The sequence below is a fragment of the Gracilinanus agilis genome, chromosome 2 (assembly GCF_016433145.1).
Source record: "Gracilinanus agilis isolate LMUSP501 chromosome 2, AgileGrace, whole genome shotgun sequence".
NCBI lineage: Eukaryota > Metazoa > Chordata > Mammalia > Didelphimorphia > Didelphidae > Gracilinanus > Gracilinanus agilis.
Window position 1 is genome coordinate 655,272,320 of NC_058131.1, and position 24,272 is coordinate 655,296,591.

The following is a 24,272-nucleotide window of genomic DNA, read 5'->3' on the forward strand; positions in this document are numbered from 1 at the left end:
ATAGGAGACTGCAGTAGAGAACCCTGGGCAATTAGAGAATTTTATGAGGTTCCTAGGTTCTTGGATAGGGTGAAGTTAGTAGGAGAATGGATGGGAGAGAGGCTTCTGAAGATAAACAGTTTATTTCACATTTTTGTTGTCTAAAGTAAATCCTTTTTCTAGGATAATACAATCCATAGTCCTAGGCTAAGAATGACTGACCTCTCTGTGTCACTGTCACTATGGGAGGCAATCAACATTTCTCCTACTGAGACCCAGTTCTGTTTTTGCTCTTCAGGCAGGATCCCTTAATGGCAAGGTGAGGTGGTCTGTGGGAGAAATAGGTTTGGAAGGATAGTCCAAATGTTTTTGGCTTTTGCTGCTACTAACTCGCCATCTTGGTTCTGTACCCCCTTTAAATTTTTTTCTTTATTTTATTTTAATAACAAATTTCCGCATAAGTTTCCCCAAGTTATACAATTCATGTCATCTCTCTCCGTCCTTCCTTACTCCCTCCTGGAACTAACAAGCAATTCAGTCTGGGTTATACATGTATTATCAAGCAAAACACATTTCCATAATACTCATTTCTGTCTGGAAGAAATAGGGTCAAGAAAATCAGATCCCCAAGGAATCCACTTTATTATTTTTATTTTAAAACCCTTACCTTCCATCACTTTAGATGGAATATTGAAGATTCTGAAACTGAGCTAAAAACATTACCTGTTTCAGAGTTTCAGAATGATTCTGGAGTGTGCTCTAGGGAGTAGTCTGTGAATTGCTTACTTTTTAGGAATTTTTGTTTAGTTTGCTCTGGCCCTTTCCCATCCCACTTCTGCAGTCCATAGACAATCTTCAGAGGCACCTTCACATCAACATTCTAAATTAGAATACTGGGGCCAACTCAGTTTAAAAGCCTCACCTTGCTTGGCCTTCCTATGCCCTAGCACCATGTTGGTGAACCTATGAAATGTGCGCCAGAGGGGGATGCTCTCCTCCCCCTCTCCACTGTGCCTGAGGATAATTTTCATATCACCCACTCCTCTGACCAGCAGCCGAATGGGAGCACTTCCTCTGTCCCTTGTCTGGGGTAAGGGAACAGCTTATATGCAGTTTGAAGGATTGTAGTTTAGGCACTCAGTCTCTAAAAAGTTCACCATCACTGTCTTATATAGCACATGGTTAGCAATTCCCAACCACCTACTCTACTTTCCTATAATTTAGAACTGATATCTTGCCCAGATGAGAATTTTTTTTCCTTGTTACCTTTTTCTGTATTCTGATCTTTTATTCAGTTTATCCCTGTCCCTTCCTAGTCTCTAGTTCCCTCTACCTGCTCCTTCAACTATAACTTATAACTTAAAAAATATTGCTATCTTTTGTTCTTGTATCAATAGAGTGCTAACTCTAGAATCAGAGAAACTAGATTCAAATTCCACTTCTGACTCAAGTCTCAAGAAGATAAATATTCTTGTTTGCTCCCCCCACTTTATATCCTTGTATATTTAGGTGAAAGCCATTATTGCCATCTAATTTTTATTCTTGATAAGGAAAACCAAATCTTTTTCTAATATTTGAAGCCCCCAAAGGCTCTGTGAGCAGCGATCAGTCTTTAATCTCTGTGCAGAACAGAATAATCCATGACTCAGGAACCTCTTTAGTCTGTAATTCAATTCTACAGCTCATCAACATTTGTTAGCCTGTATAGCCATCTCAACAGAAACATGGAATCCAATTAGGGGCTGAGATTGCATCAGTTGTCATAGATCATTGTTCATCTGGCACATTCTGGCCTTCCTTTGAGCCATCAGGGCCCAGCACCAGTCAGGCAGACAGAGAATCAGGGAGGCAAGCAGACAGGCCCTCAGGGTGACCTTGGGTTCTGATTCGGAGCTGGTATATTTCTCCCCCTTTTTCTGAAACCAGCCAATTTGTAGATTTACGGCTTTAAAGAGCAACATTGTCATGATTCCAGTTTTAGAATAATTTTAGTTATTTTCAGGGTTAACATTTTGTCTGGAAGGGACTATAAAGAAAATTCCCATGTTGGGGAAAATAAAGAACTCACTCTCTTCCCCAAGATGGTTGAGGCATAGGGATGGAGACTGGATTTGGGATTTCAGTGGCATAGAGAAATTCCAGTAAGGAAACTTCCCCCTATTAACTGCAGGTTGACACCTTTTCTGCAACTTAGTCTTAGAGAGTTGTCTAGATCATTAAGAGGTTAAATGACTTGCTTAACTTGTTTATTAGAGGTAAGACTTGAACTCACATTCTTTTGGTTCCAAGGTTAGGTTTCTATACCTTATAGCACTATGTAATATGGGCTTATATAAAATCCGAGTGTAAGCGTAACCTGTAAAAAACATTCTCAGTGCCTTAGACACAATGTAAGTCTCACCAGTTTCAGAAACAAATAGTAACAGCTTCCTACTGGCCAGCACAGAAGTTTCAGTTATCCCTCTTGCTGATACTTTTAGGTTGGGTAGAGACATTGCTCTTAGCTTGCATGTTCCCAGAGACTTCCTACATTGTTGCTCTCCAATACTTTAGATATCAATACCTCACTGTCAAACCTATCAATCCTCCTTACCTTTCTCTCTGTTTCTGAGGCTAGAGATGACCGCTGGAGCAGATGGTTGGAAGCAGAGACAAAAGTAACAACTTTTGAACCAAAGTTTGGGGGAGAAAGGAAGTGGGAATCTTTTTTTTTTATATCATATGAAGGGAAAAGAAGCCAAGCCAGAGCAGCTAAGTGGTTTCCATCTTGATAGAAGACTAGCTGCTATGGGAGGGAATAGGGGTTTTGGTTATTTGGAAGAAGAAGAAACATGCCTCCAGGCTTCTGGAGGTTTCTTGGATGCTAAAGGGTGAGAAAGCATGACCCTTGATGCTATTGTCATCCTACAAATTTCCCACCCTGAGACAAAGCCCTGGTGGCCTCTCCCCTAATAATGGATCTGGTGAGAGAGAGACTCTCAAGGAGTCCCCTTCTAGTAACAGATTCTCATTATATTCAGACTCAGCTTCTCAGTAATGGCTGTACTGTCTGCTAGAGCTCACTGTCACAGAGTAGGAAAGGAGGCAGAGAAAGGAGATAAAGGCTATCAATGTCCACAGCTTAGTGGGATTTCCACACTTCTATTTCTAGCCTAAGGTATTCTTTTTAGACTATGCATATCCTCCCAAGAAAAATGTACATATCTGTGTGATATAGAAAGGAGAAAGATCTAGAATTAAATACAGACATGACTGACATTTTCAGATGCCCCTAGTCTAATGCTATTCTGGTGTTAGATAGACTGGCTAAACTTCTGGAGGATGAGAGTGCCTAAGCAGGACTGAGGACCATTGAAAGATTTTACATTTTTGTGGAGTCCTTTAAAATAGTCTACTTATGCACAAGATGTGGCTTAAAGATTGTCCCAATATGGAATAAATAGGTCATAAAAATTAGAGTAGGTCACAAATGATTTGTATGAATTTACTTGATTTGTAAATTTTATGTCAGGAAAATGGGGTTTAAGAAGCATAGCTGGGAAGGGAAGCAGAAGAGAGGAAATGGTATTGTGCTGTTTCAGTTGTGTCTTACTCTTCGTGGCCCCATTTTAGGTTTTCTTGGCAAAAATACTGAAGTGGTTTGTTATTTCCTTCTCTGGCTCATTTTAAGGAAACTGAGGCCAACCAGGATTAAGTGACTTGCCTAGGGTCACAGAGCTAAGAAGTATCTGAGGCTGGATTTGAACTCAGGAAGATGAATTTTCCTGACTCTAGACTCAGTACTTTATCACTGTACCCCCTAGATCAGGGGTCGGCAACCTTTTTTGGCCATGAGAGCCATAAACGCCACATTTTTTAAAATGTAATTTGGTGAGAGCCATACAGTGCTCACAGTGTGTGCTCCTGTAACAGTGCCTGAAAAAAATTGACTTTATGGCAGAAAGAGCCATATCTGGGGCAGCTGGGTAGGATTGAGAGTCAGGCCTAGAGACAGGAGGTCCTGGGTTCAAATCTGGCCTCAGACACTTCCCAGCTGTGTGACCTTGGGCAAGTCACTTGACCCCCATTGCCCACCCTTACCACTCTTACACCTATGAACCAATACATAGAAGTTAAGGGTTTAAAAAAATAAATTAAAAAAAAAGAAAGAAAGAGCCATATCTGGCCCTCAAAAGAGCCAGATATGGCTTGAGAGCTATACGTTGCTGGCCCCTGCCCTGGATGCTCCTTAGAGGAGAGGGATGATAGGGTAAAAATAGCAGGGGGACCACAACCCAGAGAATTTTTTATATGTAGCTGTTTCTGAAGGGATTTGCCACAAACCTGATTGGTTGTCTCAGTGTTCCTGTTGCCACAAATATTCCTTAAATATCCTTTAAAAGTGGAAACTGAGAACAAAAAAGAAAGAAGAGAGGCATTGTACTGCTCACTTTGTGATGGCTAATGGGTGAAAGATTCCAACAAATACTCCCTCAAACTATCCTCCTGCTGACACACTGCTTCCTTCTCATCCCCCAAACCCTACAATGATCAAACAGGCAAGATCTGTGGCAGGAGCCATGGTGTAGAGGGCTCCGGGTCTCACACTTTTTCACCTTTTGCTGCTATTCTAAAACATCCCTTATCTTATCTCTCTTTCCAGCTCTTAGTTTATGATCTCCACTGTCTCTTCCATCCATCAGATTGTAAGCTCCTCCAGGGCAGAGACAGGCTTTTGATTCTTTAAAAAAGTTTCAGTACTTAGCACAGTACTTAGCACACAGTAGGGGCTTAATAAATATTTATTGACTGGCTTACTGATTCTCTTTATGCTCTAGCATTTACTGTGCCCCAGGCTGTTTTCCAAATGTCTCTTTACTTTATTTTCAGATATTCTTTAATTCTCACCACAGAATTATAATCCCTCTGTCCTTTCTTCTTCTTCTCCCTCACAATGGTGAGAGAAGGAAAGAGCATCTTCCTACATGTTTCTTTCACTTTTGGACCAGCAGCATTCCGGTCTTTGGGCACAAAGATATCATGAGAGATGCTGTCAATCAATTCCTTTGTTGTAATCCAGAAACCCTGTCTTTAGCATTTCTCTGATCCATCAGGTTTAATAATCTTGTTAAAAAAGGAAATGAGATTAGTGACAAACTGACAAATGACTTGTTCTTTTTTAAAAATCCTAACCTTTCATCTTCCAGTCAATAGTGTATTGATTTCAAGGCAGAATAGTGATAAGGCATGGGTGATGGGCATTAAGCGACTTGCCCAGGGTAGCACACCTAAGAAGTGTCTGAGGCCAGATGTGAACCCATGACTTGTTCTTTTTTTTTTTAACCCTTAACTTCTGTGTATTGGCTCCTAGGTGGAAGAGTGGTAAGAGTAGGTAATGGGGGTCAAGTGACTTGCCTAGGGTCACACAGCTGGGAAGTGTCTGAGGCTGTATTTGAATGTAGGACCTCCCGTCTCTTCATGACTTGTTCTTAATAAACCTTTGCGGCTCCTATTGATTGCTGATTATCTTTAGAAGTGTTCACATAACATCCATTTTAGAATTCATTTTAGAATTTACTAGGTGGGGGCTATATCAAGCTCATCTGTCTTAAACTTTTGAGACATTCTTTTTTTTGGAATCCAGGAAAATGTTCACTCATGGCCAGTCTTTGACATGTTGAATATGCTAATGTTCTTCTTTTTGGACCCAGGATCCCATTCTCTCAGGGCCTCATTACCCTGCTTCCTTAAGGATTAGTAACAGCATTTGCATCTAAAAATTTTCTTATATAGTTTATCTGCATTATGTACTGGCTGGGAATGAGAAGTAATGTTTATCTGTTATAGTTTAGAGTTACTGTATAGGATTGGATGAGGCTGAGTTCAGTGTTGTATCTTTACCTAGAAGGTAAATTTGAAGAAGTAAATAAATTCTCAATTTATTTTATTTATATCTCAATTTATTATATTTCAATTTATCCTGTCCTCAAATTTTATTTATATCTCAATTTATTTATCTCAATTCATCCTGTCTTCAAATTCCAGTATTTAAACCAGGATTAGTCAGTCAGCTAATAAACATTTACTAAGCACCTACCATATGCCAGACACTGTGCTATGTGTTGGGTATATAAATATGAAAAAGAAATATAGTCTTTGCCCTCAAGGAGCTTAAAAACAATGGAGAAAGACAACAAACAGAAAAGAAGCTAAAAAGGGGGAGATGAGAGAATGAACCTAGCATGATGGACAAGTCCAAAGGCAGTCACTAGGTGGGAAATAATGAAGTGACAGGCCTCAGAACCCTACTAAAATGGAGGTTTGAGAAGGAGTTATCCAGTCCACCTCATCAGAGAAGTCCTAGGAATAGAGGGTGCTGATTGGGTGTGAGTACTGATGTGATCTTGAAGGAAGAATGGGTACCTGGTGGTATGATGGAAGAAGTTCAAATGGTCCAAGAGATTGAGTTATCAGAGGTTCATATGAATGGGATCTGGGGGAAATTTTAACTGCCCAAGATATATTAATTATTTGCTTATTACTCTACTGGCTACTTATGGATGTGAGGTGCCCACATTTGTCCATAGTTCTTGAAATGCTCTTTCTCTGTGATGGGTGATGAACTGATATGCATGGGAGCAGAAAATTTAAATTCATGAATCAATAGCAATTTGGTTCTATTATTTACTATTCACCTAAACTGGACTTTAATTCTCTTATGATCTTGTCTGTTTTTGTATTCTGCCCAACCCAAAGTTCAATTATGAACTTTGACAGAGAAGACAGAAACAAACTAGGAGTTGTCATTTGCTTTTTCCCTACTGCCTATTAACATTGTACTATCTTTCTTTATGTTTCCTTTATGTATTAAAATACCCCCTTTTAGAATTATTTCTGGCATGCTTCCTAAGTCTCAGGTTCCTTCTGGACAATAATGTTCCTGATATCTTTCTTCCCCTTTGTGTCAAGATTTCATATTCATCTTTGCCTCTTTTTTTGCTTTGTACTTGTTCTTTAAAGAGCCAAACTTATTAGAGAGTTCCTTGTGCAGTCACATTGAATTCCATAGGGTTCTCCTCTTTTGTTTCTTCATTGGGAAAATTTGGAATATCTTCTCAGAGTTTCATTTTTGAGATATCAAAAAAGATGAGTAAACTTTTTGCCTCCATCCTCCAGGTAAGGACTGTATTTGTGAAAGGAGAATTCCATTAGAATCTTGGCAAACTCTCCCTTGCGTCTATTTCTAATTAAAATTGTACACATTTAACATTCATTCATTCATTCATTCAATTAATCAGTCAACAAATTCCTGCCATGTGCCAGGCTGTACTACATCTCCTGAATACAAAAATGAAACCATCCTTGCCCCTAAGAAGCTTACAGTCTATTGGAGACATAACAGGCTCATAAGTATCTATGTAATCTATGTATCTATGTATCTATGTATCTATCTATGTATCTATGTATCTATGTATGTATGTATGTATGTATCTATCTATCTATCTATCTATCTATCTATCTATCCTATCATCTATCTATCTATCCATCTATCCATGTATGTGTATGTACATATACATACACAAATATGCACAAAAGTAATATAAAGTAAATTGGAATAGGAACATATAAATAAATATGTATATAAAAAGAAATGATGATAATAGCTAATATTTATGTAGTGACTTAAAGTTTGCAAAACTCTTGACAAATATTACTTCAATGAATCCTCACAACAGTCTTTGGAGGTAAGTTATTATCATCCCCATTTTACAAATGAGGAAACTGAAGCAGACAGAGGTTAAGTGACTTGCCCAGGCTCATACAGCTAATTATTTGAGGTTAGATTTGAACTTAGGTCTTCCTGACTCTAGGTACGATGCTCTATTTACTTTACCACCTTGGAGACATCAAACCAGTTTGACTTTACATGATGTGGCCACTTCAATACTGAGTATTGCATGATGATGACATGCATAGTATCAGACAATTTTGAAGTTTTGTACTATTTGTAAAACAAAATGATGTAGTGGAAAGTGTCTTCTGAGTAGAGATACCTGAATTCTTGTTAAGGCTCCACCACTGACTTGGAGCTTGTCCTTTGTTTGGCAAGATATCTAGTTTCTGAGTCTCTTTTCTCAGCAATAAAAGGGAGAGAATGATGATTACCCCCTTTCCCTTCTAGGGTGATCGTGAGGATTAAATGATGTAAGAGATGGTTGGGTATAAACTTATAAATGAGGATGTAAATAGAAATCATCCCTGTGAAAGCTTCTAGAGCCAGAGAGACCATGTACAGAATCGTGTTCAGATTCATTAGTCCTTCTTATTTCTACTGACTAGTCCAAGGAGCTCCCAACTGAGTGATTACTCCAAACCCAAAGACATTTAGGTTTTAATATACAAATCTTTATTAATTTGCAAATTACAACAAAGAATTCAGCATTTCTCTGGGCAGAGAGTGCCACCTATTGTAAAGTCATAAACACAGTCGGTCATTCTCAGAATTGAATCACTGTCATCGACTGCTAACGGGCTCCAGCTACCATGTTCTCTGCTCTACCCCATCCTCCTTTCAGGCCCCAGGAGCAGATGATTTGGCAAGTATTGATTAGCATAAGCTTTCCAGGTCATGAAATTTAACATCCACCAGGATTTCTAGATGATGATGATGGATTAAAAAAATACTGGTGATAATTTATAAACGTTCCAAGTAGTTATAATGATGTTCTGTTTTCAGTCATTCCTAATTAAATCCTTGTGAGAATTTGCCTTGAATTAAATGGATTTAATTCTATTGTCCAAATTTAGTATTTCCTGCTATTTTCACTCAGAGTATTGCTTATCTGAGGGCTGTCAAAGACACTGTGGTATTGGACTTCTATTTAATACCAAGTTCTTATTGTTTGGGTCCCCGAGGTTTTCTTATTCAGCCTGACATACAGCCTGGGCTATCTTCTGTTGTGGAACTTGTGCAAGGATGAAGGTGGATAGATTGACAGCTCATATGTGAGTGATGCTTGGTGTCTCCTGCCCGAGATACAAACTTGAAAGGATTGGAGATTTTGTAAAAATAAAACAAAACAAAACAGAAAGAAAATAGAAACTTCCAAAATAAAAGCTAATTGGGTATAATTCCCCAGTATTGGCAACAATGGTGTCCTGAAGTGTGTGGATATCCCTCCGAATTCCCTTCTCTGATGTTCCTCTTCCATCTCTGGAAGCTTCAGGAGTCGCTTCCCACCAGATTCAGCAGAGCTGTCTTGTAGTCTCCACTAGTGTCTCCCTGGAGAGGTGTCAAGAAAATGAGAGTTAATAGAGGGATCAGTGAGTCAGTCAACATATTTATTAAGTTCCCAACAATAGGCTAAGTGCTAAAGGAGACAAAAGTTTGATAAGAGATCTCTGTCCTCATGAAACTTATAGTCTAGTATATTAGAATTCATCCTTTCAGTACAATTCTTTATTTTGACTTTTTATAGTAACCCTTACTTTCTGTCTTAATAACAACTCTAAAAGAGAAGAGCAAGGGCTAAACAAGTGGGGTTAAGTGACTTGCCCAAGGTCACACAGCTAGGAAGTATCTGAAGTCAGATTTGAACCCAGGATCTTCCCAACTCCAGGTCTGGTATTTTATTTACTGAGCCAGCTAGCTGTCCCTCAGCGAAATTTTCTTAAGCAATTGTAAGGCAAATCCACTGATATGAGAGGATGGATAAACTCATACTGCAGATGGTGGTGGTGGATATGGCAGTGTGTGTGTGTGTGTGTGTGTGTGTGTGTGTGTGTGTGTGTGTGTGTGTGAGAGAGAGAGAGAGAGAGAGAGAGAGAGAGAGAGAGAGAGAGAGAGGAAGAGAGAGAAAAATCAGTAGAAGAAAGAAAGCATGCTAGTTTCAAGCAGAAGAAAGTGGGCATATTTAACATGAAAGAGAAAATAATCTTAAGCATCTCTCCATTCACTCTCATTCTTCTTGGACAAGGTGGTCTAGGGGCGTAAGTGCAAGTTTCCCATTAGTCCAGTGCTGTGTTTTGTTGCTAGGTATTTGCTACATGGTGCGCCTTGGTACCATCCTGCCCAAGCATTTTATGATGAGAAACATCAGACTAACCTTCAGAGGTTTCATTTCATTAAGTGAATATTTAACTCAAGAGAAAATTTCCTTCTTTCCATTCTATAATTTCTGACTATTAAACTGAAGCCAATAAATTAATAGGGATTAGATGGAATATTCAATTCTAACACCACATTGACCTAACAACTAGACAATAAAAGCTAATAGAATCAGCCCTCACTGGTTTATTGGTAAATAAAGGTCTGGGTGGCCTTATATGAAGATCCAGAGGAAGCAGACAGTAGAGGGAGAGAGACAGAGATAGACAGTGATGAGAGAGACACAGAGACAAGTAGAGATGGTGATACAAGCAGGGACAAAGTCAGAAACACCCAGAGACACAGACATACCCAGAGGCAGAAACAGAGGAAGATAGAGATGGACACAGAGAGACTGAGAGACTGAGAGACACTCAAAGATACAGAGAGCCAGAAACTCACATAGAAGCAGAGATAGTGAGAGATAGAGACGCATACACAGAGATGGAGACAAAGACATGCCTAGAAACAGAGACACATAGGAAAAGACAGATACACAACGAGAAAGACTGAATGTGAAGAAGAGGAGAGAGAGGGGAAAACCCCTGATTCTTTAACATTTCTCCAAAAAGGAGAAGAATCCTCTGAGAATTTGAGGGGGGGAATTTGTGCTGATGGAGTTCTTATATTGGGGCCATCAATAATTCTGGAGATTGCATATTTGCTTGAGACAGAAGAATTTCCATTTTGTTTTCCTCTTTCTTTTTTTTTTAACTTTTAAACATTTATTAATATTCATTTTTAACATGGTTACATGATTCATGCTCCCACTTTCCCCTTCACCCCCCGCATTCCCCCCACCCATGGCCTTTCCTCTTTCTTTTCATGTATATATATGTAAATAATTTTTTTATGTGAACTGTATGCTTATAAGTAAGGAACCAGCTTCAGTATATTGTTTGAAGCTTCTTGGGTGGGAGTTATGAGTCAAGGGAGTGAGGAAATCCCCCAAAGTATTCCTGGTTTCTTCAGATTATGAATTAGTTTCTGGATACTAAGATTTGAAAAATTAATATTTTTTAAAATAAGTCTGTCAAAATGCTAAATCAAAAAGCATGTTTTATTTCTAAGCCAAACAAAGAATCTCTAAAAGTAAAGGGCTCAAACTCTAATACAGATAACTTTCATTATGTCTGAAGTAAAGCAACACAAATGCACAAAACGTTCTTCCACAAAATGGAGTCATGTGCCCCAATTTTTGTGTCCTAATTTGTTGAATGAATGAAGGTTAGGAAAGCTGACTTGTTCTCTGTTAGTGTCTGTTTCATATCATTATATTGATGATTTCTTATGCTACCCCCAGACACATAATCAGAGTATTGACAATCTCAGGTTCATAAGGGTCTTTCAAAGGTTGTTCAATCATTACCACTATTTTTAGGGACAACTAAAACAGATGGAGCTATTCTGCCCTTATAGAATGCTTAGCTGGCAAGATTTTCCTTTTAATACTGCCTCTTTTTAAATGGCGTGACTTTAGTCAACTCTGTTTTCCACTCTGGGTCTCAGTATTTGTATCTGCAAAATGGGGGGTATTGGAATTTTCACTACCAATCATGCAGGGTCATTGTGAAAAAAGAAAGTGATTTATGAAGGTGAGCATCTATCTAACATGAATTAAAGGCCATCCCCAGCATTTTCCCAATGCAAATCAGGTAAAAAAGACCTGAAATTCAGGGCTTAGATATAAATATTATTTCAGCTATGTGAAGAAATGTTTGAAGAGATCCTTTTCTTCCTTTCCTTCCTCCATTTTGTAAAATTTCTTCACATCAGCAGGAGAAGAAAAAGGGGAAGGGGGAGCTATTCATCACAGGTTTTATCAGAGAATGAATATTCATTCCAGATCCCTAAAGGAGGCTCATTAATCAAAATAGCAGAAGTGGCATTGCATATTAGAAGGACTCCTCATCTTAAAGAGATTTTCTTTGGGGAATGATCATGTGAGCATCTCCAAGTGGGAAGGGTTATCTGTATCTGAGGGAAAAGGATGATACTTTTTCCCCCAATCATTAATTTGATAAATAACTAATTTTACTACTAAAACCATTTCATAAATTGATAAATTAATAAAATTCAGAAACTAAATATATAACTAAATTAATAAAATTTATAATTTTCATATTATATTCATAAAATTCATAAAACTATGGGTTTAATGTGTACAAGTACACTTGGGGAGATTTAGAAAGATGTTTGTGTGTGTGCATGACTCAAATCAAGGGTTGAAAGTGATACAATAATAATGATGATAGTTAATATTTATACAGCACTTACTTTGTGGTATGCTACATATAGCATATATATATACATATATATATATATGTTATGGCACTATGCTAAGGGTTTAATTATTATCTCATTTGATCCTTGCAATAATCTTAGGAGGTAAGTGCTATTATCATCCTCCTTTTACAGATGAGGAAAAATTAGTTAACTAGCTAGTCAATGTCTGAGGTCACATCTGAACTCGTCTTCCTGACTTCTAGGTCCAGTATGCTAACAAATATGCCATCAATCTGCCCCTTGTTCAGGGGAAAAAAACCTCCCTCAAACCATAATATGCTAGCCAGGTTATTTTTTAGGTTATTTATTTTTATTTTTTTACATTTCTGCTTAACCAAAAGATTCTGAATTCTAAGCTCCCCTTTCTTTCTTTCTAGGTGATGTAGGAGACTGTGGGCTCAAAGGTTATTCAAAGTAAAGTACAAATTTCTTGTGGATTCAACCTTACTTCAGAAGGGAATAACCTGATGAGTCCTATCCAAGTATCTAAGGATGATAAATTTAGGAGCCTTGTCAGGTTCTGGACCAGCAGGACATATAGGGTCTTGGGCAAGGGAAGCTCAGCTCTCCTGGGAGAAGGAGGTAGGAGATTGAGATTGGGATGAAGTTTTGGTTACCTTATCTGTAAATAAGATAAGCATGACTTGCTCTTATGAAGGTGAGGGAGACTGTAGAGGTTATGTCTGCATAGCACAAGGAAAAACTTTCTAATAATTAGAGCTACCTAAAAGTGAAATGGAATTTGGGGGCTACAACTTTACTCTAAGTCTTCACATGAATATCAAATAACTGCTTTCCCAGTATGCTATAGATCTGTGCATTGCATTATTCAGATAAGAGACCAGATGACCTCTGGCGTCATTTCCATCTCTGATATTCAGTGGTTTTGGTCCCTGCTCCTAAGTGAGTGTAAATATAGATAGTAAAAGAGAGGGGAAGAACTTCAGGAAGGGGCCATTGCTGGTTGGGGTTCCCTTTTGCTCAGGAATTCACAGTGATGGAAGGAAAAACTTAAAATTAGAACACATGAGAATAAAATAGGCTTTATAGCAAGGTTGTGGGTTTCCCCTTATTAGAAACATTCACGTGAAAACTGGATGACCACCTGTAAAGGAATATTATATTATTGTTCAATCTGACTCTTTGTGATCCCATTTAGGGGTTTCCTGGCAAAAAGATTGATATTCTCTTTCTTTCTCTGATTCATTTTACAGTTGAGGAAACTGAAACAAACAGGTTTAAGTGACTTGCCCAGGATCACACAACTATTAAATGTTCAAGGCCAGATTTCACCTCAGTTCTTCCTGACTCTAGACCTGACACTCTATCCACTGTGCCACCTCGCTGTCCCTGAAGGAGGATATTGTTATATAGATAGAAGTAATTTAGGTCTGACGGCTTCAGGATAGATGACGTCTGAGATTCTTTCTGACTCTGAGATTTTGTGAGTCTATAACTAGACTGAAAGTGTAAGGTAATGTCCATCAGTGGTCTGGTAAATCCTTTTCCTTTAATGAAATCTTTCTCTGATGCATCTTGGGCTAGGATGCTTTCAAGAATGCCATTACCGTCAGACTTATGGCTTTCTCAGTGGAGAATACATAACATACATAACTCGAGTAGCAAGTTCTCTGATCAAAAATGATAATAGTGTTAGCCTGGTAAGGAGAAGTACACAGCTCATGGACCCTTTTGCCAGATTCTCATGACCATAATCTGCACTAAAATGGGGATTTCTTGGAACTGACTTAGAATTAAATCTCTTAGGACTCTGATTTCTTATCGCTGTCCCAGGGAAAACTTTCTATTTTATCTGAAAAAGACAAGGCTTGTTCTCATATTTTGAAGGGTAATGTAAGTTCATTTCTGGGACAAAATACTTGAAGATATTAATCTGCATTGTAGTTCCTGATGGATTCATCCCAGAATATATCCTATATATCTAAAATTTAAAGTTCTTAAAACAAAGAATTAAATAATTTAAAAATCTCTTTGGGCACAATTTCATACACTAAGGACACATCATTTATATTGAGGCAAACCAGTCTAAATTCACAGCTCATTGACAGTTCATTCACTCATTCCTTTAGACAGTCCAAGCTAAAGAAATTTTGCTCTAAGCACCAAAAACAAATAGAAAGAAATGGTTTTTTTTGACTTGTCTTTTGGTGGGAATTCCAAAGTTACCTGATGAATTCTTTGAGAAGAACCTGGATACTGAGATGAAGCTTTTGCTTCAAGCCCTAATGCTTTGTCAAAAGTCCTTTTGGGGTATGTATGTTTTTACAGATGCTTGTAGTAAATAGTTAAAATAAGGAGGCATTCTGAAGGGTTTTGTGAAATAGGGATTGAGTTTGTTCTTCATGGCACCAGAAGGCAGAGGAATTTGATCTTTACTTGAGAGGCAATAGAGATCCTAGAAGATTTTTGATCATAGGTATGATATGTCCACATCTGTGTACATGAGAATATTAAATTATATTTCAAAACAGTGATAGAAAATAAAAATTTACTCACCATGATCATGCTAGAAAGAGACTTTCCATATAACTTCTTAAACTCACACTTGATTTGGTTTAAGTCGATTTCACTCCTTGAAACAATATTTCGGATCAGGGTACCATCCCAAGTTCCTAATCCCTGGATTAAATAAAGTAGATATCACTTCTGGCCGTTTCAAAGGAGAAATTTATTAGGGTTTCACTCTGTTTTTAGTTAATGAAACATTTACATGTAATATATATATTAAAATATAGGAATTAAATTCATTAATGGAAAGTACAACTCTCCATGATTTCCTCTCCCTACTTATAAGATTTCCATTGAATTTAAACCCTTTTCTCTTTCTTAAAAGTAAAATCTTAAAAACTTCTAATGTTGTTAGCTATATGAGAAACAGATTAATCAAAGCCTGAAACCAATAAATGATTTCTGAGGATATCTCAATTTGTTATTTTACAAGTAAAATCTTGCTAATAAAAGTCCATCCATGCTAATTTATTGTGAGCCTAGTGGAATATGGTCTGTTAGGGGTTGTGTCTTCTTTATTCTTCTTACATAGGTAAGCTATTTTTCTTGATTTTCTCTTCTTAATTGCCATTCCTGCTTTCTCACATACTGAGAAACCTTACACAATAATGGTAAAAGTCTAAAAATGATAGTGTTATGAGAGGAACAGATTGTTATAGAAATTCTGTTCCCTTTCGTAACAATTTGTTATCCTACAAATCCTCTTGAAGAGATCTGGTTTAGCCCAGTTTATTTATTTGTTCATTTTTAAACCAGATTTAATGCCAAGCCTTTTGCATGTTCATTTTCTCCTCATTGACTTTTTGCTATTTTATGAAGTGATAAAACTTGTTTCTGCCATACTTGTCAATAATGAATTGAAAGTGAATTTGCACTCTAAACTAATATTGCACTTGGGAGTTATGTCCTTTTGCTAAGTAGAGAGATTAAAAGTTTTCTAGCTGAGGCTGTTTGGGGTTCTGGCCACCTTATTGTGATAAGTATTTTTTACACTGGTTAATCTTTTCAAAGGAATGGTGGTAATCAGAGTTAATATCATTGCCTTTATTCATTTCTCATCTTTCTATTTCAGCAACATTTAAAAAATAAGTTAGTTTGATGCTGTAAACTTAATCATTCAAAAAATAGTTACTAATCATTCCTAGTTTATAGAGTACTTTGCTTATTGGAGGAAGAAGCATAAAGTTCAAATAATACATAATCCTTGCCCTCATATGGCTGATAAGTCTAGCAGAGGAGTCAGATGAAAACATAACATTCAAACATTATGTGATAGGTATTAGAAAACAAAGTGTTATATAAACTTCACTGGTGAAGATCATCCCTTTTGGGGTTCAGAACAGGTTTTCTGCAGAAAGTAGCATTTAAATTTGACCTAAGAGAGTAGGTAGAAATTCAAAAGATAAGAGGAGGAAACAATAAGCACAAAGGCAAGAAGATACATAGTATTATTCAGGGCACAGAGAAAAGAACAATTTGGAAGAAATGTAGAGTGAATGAGAAGGGTCAAATGAGACAAGCCCTGAAAGGCATTGTCAAATTATTGAGAGTCCTGAATGCGAGGCAGAAGAATTTGAACTTTACCTCATAAACAATATTATTTTTGAGCAGATAAGGGACCTGTCAAGATCAATGTGCAACAAATATTTGTCTAGCAGCCACGCAAAAGATGGTTAGGAGGGATACAGGATAGAGAGGAGACTAGAGGAAAACACTACGCAGGTGATTAAAAAAAAGGTTTGTATGAGAATAGGGCAATGGGGATGGGGAAGAGAGACAAATGTGAGAGATGTTACAGAAGTGGAATCAATAGGACTTAGAAATTAATTGGTTAAGAGAGGTAAGAGGGAGAGAAAATCAAAGATGATCCCAAGGCTGAAAACATGGGAGAGTGGATGAATGGTGGTACTCTAGAAAGAGTATTGGTGAGCAAGAAGTAACCTTGCCCTTTTCCCTGGCCCTATAAATTACAAGCAGTGGGGAAAAGAGGGACTTTAGTGGAGAAGTTAGTAGGGAGTATGCTAAGTAACAATGTTTCTGTTAAAATGAGGAAGCAGAAAATATGTTGGTTGAAAATGCTGAAGACACTGGAGAGTTCACTGAAAACTGAGCAGTAATTTCAAAGGTTATGATAGAAAGGTAAAGGAGATAGATGACTTGGGTTGGAATTTAAGTTAAAGTTCATTCAAGGGGAAAGAGGCATATAGAGGACATGAGTGGGCCTCAACAAAATTTCCTTGTATTTATTTTTCTCTATACTATATAGAAGTATACTCCATCCTTCCTCTCCATTTACCTTTCCCCACCATATTAGTTTCTTTTGGGCAAGGACTGCTTTATTTTCAACTTTATAACTTCAGCCCTGTTACATTGCCTAGGAAATAAGAAGCGGCTAATAAATGCTTAGTGATCAATAAGCATTGGTTATCAGCCAAGAGTGCAACTATATTAATTCAAAAGAATTTTTGATAAATAGAATTTAGATAAAAAGAAGACTTGCTTTGTTGATTTCAAAGGTTCAACGCTAAAAAAAAACAACACACCCTAAAACAGAAAAACAACAACAAAAGCCCCAGCAGAAAAATAAACCACTAATCAAAATGATTGTATTTGCTTTCCCCCATAAGAACAAAGGATTGTGAAGAAGTTGATAGGCTAAATCATCAGCATGGTCTTTCTCACCTTCATGGAATAGTACAGTCTCTCTGCAAAGTAACTGTGAATGTTCCGGGTGCACTTCACTAAACAAAGGGAAAGGTTCTGTTAATTTTCCAGATGTTATGGAGGATATTGCCCAAGTGTGAAATTTGAATCTCCTATGAATACTGGCAATTAGGACCCTCAATTCTAGGAATATATACCCTCGACTTCTAAGATAAATGATTCTTTGTAGTATTTTATTGTCATTAAAGATACTAGTGGTGACTTTAATGGATTTAACTTTCAAGAGTCAGTGACTAAGTTATGGTAAGGTTGGCCCTGCTAACCTAATCTGAACTATCTTTGAAATATGACTTCAGAAAGTTTTCTCTTATAAGATGGCACCAATTGGAAATCCAGAGAGATTCAGGACACTACTGAGAAGGTCCAGAGGAATCATAGGGAACAAGACCTATTGAACTTCAATTCAAGGATCAGAGTGTTTTAGAGAATTTCAAGGTCTTCAGTTCAAATTGTGCAATTTATGGCAAGCATAGATTTTTTTTTCAGCTCAATCCTTTAAAAAATTTAACATTGATATTCTTTTAAAATTCTTAAGTTGCAGTATTTATTGCATCTATTATGTAATAGATATCTTTTGTTTTTATATCATCTTCATTTCTAAATATATTTCTGCCCCACCACAAGCCATTCTTTGTAATTACGTTAAAAAAAGAACAGTTTTTTTGCATTTATTCTATATTTAACTTATACGTTCCTTTTTATGTACATACTGTCTCCTCCATTAGAATATAAGCTCCTTGAGGGCAAGGAGAGATCTTGCAAATTTTTCTTTGTATCTCTAGTATTTAGTACAGTGGTAGGCACATAATCCATGCTTAATAAATTCTTGTGATTGATTCATCACTCTATGTCTCTAGTCCCTCATAACATCAGTTTAAAATATTTTAATCCATTTATTTTTATTATTTCATAATTTATTATAAATTATACTTATTATTATACAGTATTTTTATCCATTTTAGAATATATTGTATAAATTAGCAGTCCTAGACATTTAGAATGGGAATAGAGCTTGGAGTCTATCTAGTCAAAATAATTCGTGGCAGATTCAGGTCTTGGAACTAATCATTTGGCTCAAACTCTAGTGCAAATTAACCCTAATTTCTTCCCTCTGCTCTGAAGTCATCATAGTATAGAGAAAGGCATATGGGGGTGAGCCAAGAAATCAAGTGGCATAGTGGAAAGAGGGCTGGAATTGGAATTGCAAAGACCTGGGTGTAAATCACCCTGCAGACCTTGCTAATTGTGACTGGGCAAGAAGGAAGTTCTCAGTCTGAGTTTCTTCATCTGTAAAGTGGGCATAATAATTATACCTATCTCCAGGGTTGTTATGAGGATCAAATGGGATAATATTTGTAAAGTGTTTATTTAGCCGAGTACTTGGTGCTTAATAAATGCTTCTTTCCTTCCTTCCTTTAACTACCTGTTTGGCCAAGAACAAATAAATCCGTCCATCTTATGGGTGAAATCAGAAGAGTAATTATGTGGAAGAGAGATTAGACTTTTTCTGCCTTGTCTCAGAGGGCAGAACTTTGTATTTGCTTTGTACTTCTGTACAAGTAGAATGTGATCTATTTGATGGCAGGGAAGGTGTTATTTTTGTCTTAGTATGTTCAATGTCTAGCATAGTTCTAGGCACAAATGGATAGAGACAGCACCTTTGACTTCACTGACAGAGAATTCTCAGAAGAGGACATTTTCTCTACCAGTGCACATTGGCACCATCTCAGCCACTTATGACCATAGGAAGTTGCCCTTTGGAGAACTGAGAGATTAAATAACTTGTTCAGAATCCCATAGCCAGTATGTATCAGAGCTGAAACTTGTACCCATTGGCTTCAAGGGCAATTCTATACACCAGGTTACTGCATGCTCCTTGAATTGAGTTGAATTCTGTGATCTTTGTTCTCTCCACTATTGGACCCACACAGACACAGTTTTCTAGGGATACCTTCAATCTGAAGACCACGGAGTATGTGGAAATTATTGAGACTTTCATACTACCTTACCTATAGTGAGCATTGCTTCCTCCAGGGAACCATGGGTCTCACTCTTAATGCTGTCTTCGATGCTCTTATTGGCAATTTTCTGGTATTCATCAAACACTGTGTGGAAAGAGTATTAGCTTGTCACAAGAATCTTCAAGGAAAAGAAGACTACTATAGATGAATTTTCTGAACAAAAAAAAAATCACAATCCACGTTCTAACAAAGGATTCCTCTCTGGCTTATAGAAGTATAGAAATTAAATCCCTTAGTTGTAAACTTTTATTGAAAAGAATAATAATGAAGAGAAATATAAAATTCAGCAAATTTGTCTTTCAATTAATATAATATTTACAGGTTACTCAATACACATTATTCTCTTCAAGCATTTTGCATTTTTGGCCAATTGAACTACTTCTTCATGCATCTGACACGCTATCTCTAGTCCTAGGGTCTTTGTACAAGCTGTCTATACTCACCCTTGGAATACATTCCGTTTTTTCCGTTTTCACCTCTGCCTCCTAAAGTCCCAGGCTTCCTTCAGACCAAGTGCCATCTTCTACATGACATCTTTCCTGACCCTCATCCCCTTCCTCAATAGCTATTAATATCACCAACTGTGAATTTACTTGGATGTTTGTACATAGTTTTCATTTACTTCTACATGTACAAGTTTTTTTTTAAATCTCAGTAGACTGTAGGCACCTAGAACACAGCAAGTGCTTACTGAATGGTTGTTGACTGATAGTTGGTTTCACTGATTCTTGTCTAAAGAACTTGACTCACTCAGTAATTATTTAATTCCTCTTACTATTTTAAGGTGAACATATTAAACATATTTGTTGCTGCTAGTTGTATCTGACTCTCCATGACCCCGTTTGGGCTTTTCTTGGCAAAGATACTAGAGTGGTTTGTCATTTCCTTCTCCAACTTATTTTACAGATAAGGAAACTGAGGCAAACCAGATTAAGTGACTTATACAAGGTCACACAGCTAAGAAGTATCTGAGGCCAGATTTGAATTCATGAAGATGAATCTTCTTGAATTTAAGCCCAGAGTTCTACCCTCTGCACCACCTAGTTGACCTGTCAAACATATCAGTAATTTTAATTTATTTATTGCTTTAAAATTTAAGAAGACATTTTCCTCACAACACCTAATAGCACCTTCTTCCCAGGTTTGTTGTGAGGATAAAATGAATAACATTTGTAAAGTGCTTTACAAGCCTTTAAGTACATGTGGGAAATGCTAAATAATTATGATTATTTTTATTATTATTAACAGTCCATATAACTTACAAGACTTATCTGATCCTCTTTAAGATATACTAGCCCCATGAAGAGGGCCAATTTCCTGTCTGTGCTCATTAGGCTATGACCTTCGGTTGAGTTTTATATCTCCTCCTAGAAGGACATGCTCCAAATTTCTTAGCATCTCTCTGAAATCCCTTGGTAACTTCACTGGATCTAGAAGAGTCCCTGTATCTTAGGACACCAAGGCACCAATCCTGGCTAACCTCAGCTGAACAGACTTAACTCTGGTCGATGAATGAGAATAAGAGCTGGGAATTTCAGTTCCATTATTCTAGGAATTCCAATTGGGTAAATAGTTCTTTTTTTTTTTTTTAAAATTTTAAACCCTTAACTTCTGTGTATTGACTTATAGGTGGAAGAGTGGTAAGGGTAGGCAATGGGGGTCAAGTGACTTACCCTGGGTCACACAGCTGGGAAGTGTCTGAGGCCGGATTTGAACCTAGGACCTCCTGTCTCTAGGCCTGGCTCTCAATCCACTGAGCTACCCAGCTGCCCCTGGGTAAATAGTTCTAATCCCTTCTCCAGTAGATACTGGCCAAATATAAGGGATTGAATATATCAGTTCCCATTGGCTTTAGGGTTGTCCTTTCCTGATGTGGTTAAGAGCCTGACTGAGAATCAAGGTTTGAAATTTGATCAGAGCCAAAGCAAGTCTCACAGAAAATTCCAAGAAGGCTTAGTTAGCATAGTCCTGGGCACAAAGAAAGTGCTGAATAAATGTTTATTGATTGGCTATAAGAGTGTGAAAACACTACAAAGGATGCTCTGTACCTCTCATCAAGTGTGTGGCACTCCGGGTGCAAAGGATGGTAATAAATTTCATCTCATCAGTACCCCGAATCTTTTCTCCAGCTGCATAGAGGTCCTAATAGTATAAATAGTATTTATTTACAATGTGTTTAAACCAGCTCTAACAATGTAACAAAAACAACACGTATTTGTGAGAAAACCCAGAAACTAAAAGAGGGAAATAATATGGCGGAGAGCATTTGAGTCAGGATCAATGGAAGGAGAAACCAGAGTGATTTTATTATGGGAGAAAGTGTTCTCCATGTGGCTCTACTGTGGGAGCTTTTAAAAATGATCAGTGTTGATGTAGAGGGCACTTGCTGGCCAATTTATGTTTTTAAAAGCCATATCCAGAAGAGAAAAGAGGGAAGAAGCAAGAAGGGTATGGATAATGGATAATAAGAAGATAGCTTTGTAAAAATGGTGCCAAGTGTGCCAAAGCTCTGAGTGAACTGAGATGGGCAATAAATTCTAGGGAAAACAAAAAAGATTGTTTAAAAGTGTTGGGAAGAATCAAAGAACTAGGATTGCTATTACAGAAATAAGGCAGAATGATTCATCCTTTAATCTTTTCTTCATCTTTTTTTCATGAAAGCCTCACTTCAGTGCCATGTGGTGTGGAGGTGACCCCTGGGTTCTCAAAAGTGTGAAGGAGGTAGTTTGTTGAGAAAATTATTGGACTAGCCATCAGAAGGCTTGAGTTCTAGTCCTGATTCTTTGACTAAGCAAGTTACTTCTCAAAAGTCCTCATCTATAAAATGAGATTAGATTTGATGAACTTTAATATTCCTTCCTCCTTTAATATTCTCTGCTTCTAAGGTTTTAATTATAATAATAAAAAGTGTATAGGCTGGGTCCCATAGAAATTTAAAAATATAATACTAAAAGATTAGAGGCAGACTGATGTAGTAGAGAACCAGCCTCAGAGTTACAAGACCTGAATTCAAGTCTTACCTCTGACACAGACAAGTGTCATGATATGATGCTGGGCAAGTCTAGTATTTAAGATGTAGACCAGGTTTGCATGGATGTTCATTGGTAGAGGGAGTTTCCTGAATGGGAGTTTTTGTATAACAGTGAAATCACAAAGTGGTCCAACCAAAAAATTAGACTGAGAACAAACCAGCTACCTGTCTTCAAGTAAGTCATGGCTTCATTTATTTCACTGATAAGAAAGAGCTAGCTTTCTCCTACTTTCTTCCCCAAGGAATATACCCAGCTCTTGTGGTTTAGATATGGGAATAGAATGACAGGAAATTTGCTCCCAATTCTGTGACAGAAGAGACCTCAAGGGTAGATACTGGGATGCTTATTTCAAAGTGTTAGACTGAGCTTAGAGGGGTAGGCAAAAGAGGCAGTAACCTAGGACCCAACATGCATGGAAAGGATGAGACACTTTAGAATACTTATTTTTATAAATGCACACATTGTGGATGCCAGAAAATTCTGCTCTCTGAGGCACGTGTTTATTTTGTGATAGTGGGATGATGGTTCAAATCCTCCAGGGGACAATGACATATTGGGAAATAAATTCAAACTTTTTCTATTGGGAATTTTATTTCTTTTTTTCCCCTCCAGGAATTCCAAAAACATAACATCATTCTAACCCATTCTCACAAAGAAAGGGGTTGAATGTGTCAGCTTCCATTTGTACTGGAGTCTCGTTCCAACAAAGCTCTAATTACACAGGGCCTTAATAAGAGAGAAGATGTCGTGTGTGTGTGTGTGTGTGTGTGTGTGTGTGTGTGTGTGTGTGTAAAAATAAAAGAATAATAAAACCATCAAGGAAGCTCTAAAATACAGTGTCCAAAAGAAGACAGAAGGTGGTTCAAAGGGAAATGTAGACAAGTGGTGTAGCTTTGGAAACAACATGCCAAATGTACTTTAAAAAATTTATGCTGTATATGAGAGGCTTGAGCTTTTGTGTATAGTACCCTTTCTATGGTCTTTTTGTATATGGAAATATTCATTTTTTTGGTGTTTGACAAGTTCAAAATAATTAAAAATGCATATAATAATTTAAAAACTTACCTGTGCATCCTGGACTGCCAGGCCAGGATCCACAAAACCACTCACATCATCCCTGCTGCCCTGTGAGACAAAAATGGTAACTCCATAAAGCAATGGAATATTTTCCCCAGATGAGACACAAAGTGTAGGCTAAGCCTTAGAATCCTATTTTTGGCTGCCCAAGTAGGGGCAAAATGGGTCTGAACTTTTGTTCCATCTATCAAAGTTTTTTCCCTCTCTGCAGACCTATAGGACTTGGCTTTCCAACTCAGAGTAATCTCCGGGAACTGAATTTTTAGAATCTAGCATGGTTGCCTTAGGGGCCATTTGAAAGTGAACCTATATTCATAACAATACAGTGATCCAAGATAATTTCAGAGTCTCATCATGAAAAGTTTCATCCACCTCCAGAGAAGAACTGATGGATTCTAAATGTAGACCAAAACATACTGTATTTCTCCTCCTCCTCCTCCTCCTCCTCCTCCTCCTCCTCCTCCTCCTCCTCCTCCTCCTCCTCCTCCTCCTCCTCCT

The 24,272-nt window shown here is 37.5% G+C and overlaps 1 protein-coding gene across 1 annotated transcript in view; it reads right to left on the minus strand.

Moving 5' to 3' along the window:
• Nucleotides 1-8,379: 8,379 nt before the first annotated feature.
• The window catches only part of LOC123234315 (annexin A8-like), a 67,829-nt gene continuing 51,936 nt past the window's right edge, over nt 8,380-24,272 (minus strand). The window contains exons 2-7 of the mRNA XM_044660228.1: nt 23,763-23,822; nt 21,714-21,807; nt 19,654-19,749; nt 17,603-17,661; nt 14,909-15,031; nt 8,380-9,241 (exon numbers count right to left, since the gene is read on the minus strand). Of these exons, the coding sequence (XP_044516163.1) occupies nt 9,182-9,241; nt 14,909-15,031; nt 17,603-17,661; nt 19,654-19,749; nt 21,714-21,807; nt 23,763-23,822 (492 nt within the window). The 3' untranslated portion in view covers nt 8,380-9,181. The remainder of the gene's footprint in view (nt 9,242-14,908; nt 15,032-17,602; nt 17,662-19,653; nt 19,750-21,713; nt 21,808-23,762; nt 23,823-24,272) is intronic.